This window comes from Alligator sinensis, unplaced genomic scaffold (genome assembly GCF_000455745.1).
Source record: "Alligator sinensis unplaced genomic scaffold, ASM45574v1 scaffold371_1, whole genome shotgun sequence".
Classification (NCBI taxonomy): Eukaryota; Metazoa; Chordata; order Crocodylia; family Alligatoridae; genus Alligator; species Alligator sinensis.
This window is the reverse complement of record NW_005842262.1, coordinates 1,676,162-1,682,101: the sequence shown is the minus strand read 5'-3', so window position 1 is coordinate 1,682,101 and position 5,940 is coordinate 1,676,162. Positions and strand designations below refer to the sequence as shown.

General features: G+C 38.1%; 1 protein-coding gene across 8 annotated transcripts in view; it reads left to right on the top strand.

The window, feature by feature from the left end:
• PTBP3 (polypyrimidine tract binding protein 3) overlaps positions 1-5,940 on the top strand; it is a 108,563-nt gene that overhangs the window by 83,315 nt on the left and 19,308 nt on the right. For all 8 annotated transcript variants that reach the window (XM_025208984.1, XM_025208986.1, XM_025208983.1 and 5 more), the window contains 2 exons: positions 589-699; positions 4,029-4,203. In XM_025208984.1, the coding sequence (XP_025064769.1) occupies positions 589-699; positions 4,029-4,203 (286 nt within the window). The remainder of the gene's footprint in view (positions 1-588; positions 700-4,028; positions 4,204-5,940) is intronic.

The window sequence follows — 5,940 nt, the reverse complement described above, 5'->3', positions numbered from 1 at the left end:
TCCCTACACTCCCAGGAGGACATAATTCCAGGGCTGGGGTAAGGGTGGATTCCCTTATGTGCCTTACCCTGCTGGTTATGCGAAAGTTGCCCACGTATTAAAATGTTGGTCTTTTACTATAGCTAGATTCAGACCTGGACACAGGCATGGATGAACTGGGTGGCTACCCTGGTACTGGACAGAAAGGGGGTCTGAAAATGAAAAAAAAAAAATTACAATTGCAAAAAAAGTATTAATATTGCGCACATACGGGGCTGGCAATGTTATAAATTGAAAACGAACTATTTAAAGAGATCAATACCACAGATGTGATAAAGGTTTCTGCAACAACAAAAAATGCCTCAGAGTAGAGTTTATATAAACATTTTATTTAAAAAAATGTGATTTGAACATTAGCTTTTCTAATTTTTTACATTACCTCTTCTATTCATCGTCTATTAAAATGATAAAAAATTGTATTTTTCCATTGTCATTATTATTAGGGGCCCAATACTAAAAGTTGGCTCAGGGCCACCAGGAGTCTAGGTCTGGTACTGGCTAGATTTGTACAGATTTTTAAAAGACCCGATTCTATTTCTCCCCTGTCAGATTTTCTCCAAGTTTGGAACTGTCCTGAAGATTATCACCTTCACAAAGAACAATCAGTTTCAGGCCTTGCTTCAGTATGCTGATCCAATGAATGCACATTATGCCAAAATGGTAGGTATAAACTGGGTGCATCTGATTCATTTAGTCATTCTGAAATAAATACAGAACCATTATTTACATGTAAAGTGTTTCACTGTGGACTGTAGTCTTCAGCACTAATGATATTTGTTACTCTGTTGTTTTCTTGTTGCATAACATAGTTTTAGTGTTTGTGATCGAGTTAGAGGGTGGCACACACTTAGTAATTTAGTTACCAATTTAGTTACTTTAGCTTAGTAATTTTTGTGACTGATCATGCCGTATTAAACTGGATGAATTCTACCTGTCTACCAGGTCACAGATAGAGAGAGGCTAATATAGTTACAGGAAATGGAACTGAATGATAGGGGTTTAATAAAACGAGCTTGAACACTTCCTGTCTATCCATTTTTAAAGCAAAGAATTTCAGTTTGAACATCTAGACTGGAAAATCTTGCAGCTAAATCCCTTGAGTCTTTAACCTGATGAATGCAGTTTTCATCTGCTTGATTTTTCACATGGGAAATTGATTAATAAGCAATTACCTTTCAGTTTAAACATTTCAATTTCAAGTTTGCAGTTGATATTAATTCTGACTTGTGAAAATGTGTATTTTAAAGCTTCCATTTATATGAAGAATACCTGCATATTATAGGCATGGAACATTTTTCAAAAGCTTTAAAATCCAGTGTCCTTATAATTACAAGTTGGTATTGGTTTCCTTCTGCCCCAAAATGTTTCCATTGCAGTGAAACGTTATATTAATTAATTTAAAAATGTTTTGCATGGTCAGAGCTGTAAATCTGTCATCTAATAACATAGGCATCAGAATGTCAGTTTGTTGGCAGCAGAGAGATATATATATATATACCAATATATAAACTACATGTAAATCAAGTACAAGATTTTTCTTTTTTCTGTTATCTTTGGAAACTCCACATACAATTCCTGCATTTAATTTGGATTAAAAAATCTGAACATATTCAATTGCCATTCCTTATAGTACCTCTTTAGACTGTGTTGTCTGCTGAGTCCCAAAAGCATCACATTTTTTATTATCTGAAATATTTTCTGGTATTTCAGTGCATAGAAAGAGAAGAAATAGCAGGGTAAGTACACAGTTTAGTGTTCAAGTAAAAAGCATGTTGGTTTTGCTGAAAAAGAAAAGGTAGAATCAATAAACAATGGAAAAAATGTTGGACCTGCTTAATGTTTTTTTTTTTTGTTTTGTTTTTTACAAATGCAGTAGGTAAATATAGAAGTAGAGAAAATGGAGCCATTTCCTGAAATCACAGTTTGAGGGGCAAGCTTTTAAAAATCTAAAAGGAAAGACATCCTGAGAAATTCTCCTTCAGGTTGCCTTTATAAAATTAGTACGATTCCCTACCCTTCATATTGTGCAACATAATTTGTTTGCCCTATGTGTTGACTTGGTATTGCCTAGATACAGTATTCGTAGACAAAGACGCATGGTAAACTAAGGAGTAGGTAAATGCTACTGAATCAAAAGTGTTCTGTAAGAAAATATACCACTACTAACTAGTAAGTTGTTAGGGGTATTTCTGGGCTGCTTGCACAGCCACTTAATCTCTAATATGCACAGTAGATTTGACTATTAGAGCATTGTGTAAAAAGCAAAATTTTGTAAATGAAGAAATACAGAGGTTCAGAGTAAGATGTCCTGTGACTTCTGTTTTGATAGAGTTAGTTAATCTTAGGGGGGAATAGGATGTAGGATGAGGGAGTTGACCTGGATGTGGCTAACTTATTGCAGTAGGCTAAATACTACTGAAAAAGTAGGTGCTCTATCTGGCATGCATTCCATTTTAAATGTTTTAATAAAAAGGAAGGTAAAATTTCCTTTTTAAGTAAAATAACCTCTTTGTAAATTGGCCTCTTGGTCATGGTGCACTTTGAATTGCAATTTTGATGCCATGATCATGTGTCTTAATAGGCTGTATTTTCCTTGATAACTGAAAAATATTTTGGTGCGTGCTCTACTAAAAATACCTGTCTTAGGTTAGAGCAGACTTAAACATCAGTAGGTCCGATATTTTTGTTTACGCTCTTTGCTGATGTTTTTAGAGTCTCGCTTTCAAAATTATCTCAGTGCCTCTCCTAAGCCTGGCTCCATTGACCTTGCAGACAAAGCTTGTTGAATTCTTTTGGACAGGGAGTTCTCTATCATTGTAAATTGAACATGTAGCCTGAGACCGATTCAGGTATTGTCATCCATTGTATGTACAACAGTCAGTGTTATTTCATGTTCTGGCCTAATATACATTTTATGAGGATCAAGCTGTTGTCTTTACAAAGATTTTTTGAAACTTTGCAAGTGATGGTGTTCCTTCAGTACAAAGTGTGAAAAGTGCTTTTTTTTTTTTTTAGTGTAGGTGGGAGCCGGTTATGAAATGACACTTTTCATTAAAGATACCTAAGTAAATGCATTTATTCCTATTTACATGCCACAGAGCTAAATCATAGGTAATTTACCCAGAGTAGGTAGCCTCTGGGTGATTTTTCTATGCTTTTGGTAATAACAGCATGTCTGGGCAGAAAGCACGTCAGTGATGTTGAAAGAGCAAGACCAATTCATAAGATAAACATGGCTAATTTATCCATTTCTGCTAGTGTGTGGGCGGTTTAATAAATGTGTAAATATAATGTAAAGCTCTTGATCCAACATCCACAAATTCCTGTAGTTGGCTACTGCTATATATAATATATATATAAAACTGATGTCACCTAAAATCACATACTGGGTGTGGGACCAATAAGACAAAAAGCATGAGCCTCTCTAGCTTCAGGTGAGGGAGCCAGGCACTTTAAGTTGCATAGACAAGTACACGTAACACACATGTACTGACCTTGTTTTATGCTGATATACTAGGGCAGTAGTTTTCAACCCTTTTAGATCCAAGGAGTCCTGTATTGGACACAGGACACCCTTTAGAAAATGCCAGCTCTTAGTTTTCACCCATTGTTTGGCAACAGAAAATAATACATCAATTCTTCTGTTGCAACGTACTCGGGCCACAACAAGTCAGACTTTTTTTTTTTACAACATGGATTCCTGTTTTAAACATCTAGGTTTATTTTGTGAATCATGTTTTCATACATAAAAAGGCTTACATTGCATGACACCCCGCAGCACCCATGAAAGGATCTCAAGGCACCACAATGTGCCTGGTTAAGAATCACTGCATTAGAGGGGAAGACGTTTGGGTAATCCAAGGGTTGTGCAGTTGTCAGGCTAGAATGTGCAAACTACTGTGGATTTATATTTGAATCAAGCTGTTAATATTTGGTACGACTACCAAAAAAAGTCCTTTTTATAAAATTATCATCTGTTTTTTCTGTAGGCTCTGGACGGCCAGAATATCTACAATGCATGCTGCACTCTCCGTATTGATTTCTCCAAGTTAACAAGCCTTAATGTAAAATACAACAATGACAAAAGTAGAGATTTCACTCGCCTTGACCTTCCATCTGGTGATGGCCAGCCCTCCCTTGATCCCACCATGGCTGCCACTTTTGGTAAGGAAGTCTTTCTTTTAGGTAAATAGAAAGGAGAATTGGTTGCTCAGTGTTGTACTGTCCTTTAGGAGTTTCCAACCTGCTTTTCCAACAGTTTCTAAAGAAAAATTCTTGGAAAATATTAAGCATTTTCCCTACCTGGGTAGCCAACTTTCCCAAAAAGTAAACATAGATGACAGTATTCAACAGCAAATAAAATCTGTTGCTCTTTTTGGATGTCTCCAAAATGATGTCTTCAGTGTTCATGACATCAGAACCCAAACCAAACTTCTCATCTATCAGGCTGTTGTCATCTCTTCCCTCTTATATGGGTGTGAAACTTGGATGACATACTGGAAATGCCTGAAAGCTTTGGAACGTCAGCCATGTATTCAGGGAAAATCCTCCTTATTGATTGGAAGGACAGAAGAACAAATGTCAGTGTTCTGGCTCAGGCAAAAGGATCACCAGCATTGAAGCTATGTTTATACAGGACCAGCTTTGTTTCACCGGACAAGTCCCAAGGATGCCTGACAATCAGCTCCCAAAGCATACTCGACACACCATTAGTCACTGCTCTAGAGGTGGGCAAAAAAAGAGATTCAGGATCACCTTGAAGGCAAACCTGAAGAAATGAAATAGTCACATCAATATCTGGGAGGACTCAAGCACTGAATTGTCCTCAGTGGCACCATAATATATGACAAGGCATCAGCCATTTCAAGCAAACTGTCACTATGAAGGGGAATAAGCAAAACAGACAGAGAATGAGCTGTGATATGACATAATCAGATTTGCTTCTTGGTCCTGGAACTGTTTGCCATGTTTGCAGTCAAACGTGGATTTCATATTGGCCTCCTCAGTCATCTGTGTATTCACCAGTAACTTCCCTGTTTACTGGAAGGCTGTCGTTATATTAAGGGACTGTTGACACCTAAAGGAAAGTGACAGTAGTAAATGAATCCACATTATTGGATGCCAATAAATGTTGTCGGTGGTGGCGATCCTTCACAGTTGATAGTGATCACTCCAGAAGTAGCGCTGTTGAAGGCATTCCAGGCTTTTCAGGTGGTCCCTGTAGGTTACCCAAGCTTATTAGCCATAGAGAAGAATTATGGTTACAGCCTTATATAAAAAAACAAAACCTAAAAACAAAAGTTTTGTTCAAGTCCTGATGTTATGAACATTGAACATGCGATGATACAGTCCCAAAGGCGGAGCTGGCACATCAGATCCTATGTTGGATCTCCTTGTGGATGTTGGCCTTCTTTTGAGAGATGGTTGCCAAGGTATGCAAAGTGTTCAACGTTCTCCAGCTCCTGTCCATAAGTGAGGATCTTTGCCAGGGGAGTTAATTGACCCAGAGCAGGGTGGTGAAGCACCTTTGTTTTTCTGATGCTAAGGGTCAGTCCCAGGCATTGGTATGCTTGAGTGAAGCAGTTATGGGCCGTTTGTAGGTCCTCATCAGTATGTGCAAGAACGAAACAATCATTGACGTGCTGAAGTTCCACAATCAAGGCCACTGTAACTTCGGTTTGGGCATGGAAGCGAGAAAGATTGAAAAGGTTCCTATTAAGGGGTATACTGTTAGACATTTTGGGGACTGAAACCAGTAGCCGATATTTAAGGAGGCATATTGGCTGATTCCAATCTGTTTTCTAGTACAGCTGCCTCCAGCTGGTAAGTTCGTTGTGGTGGAAGGAGAGCAGAGAGGGAAGGGGAATTTTGGGGGGGGGGCGGGGCGCAGAGGAATGTCCT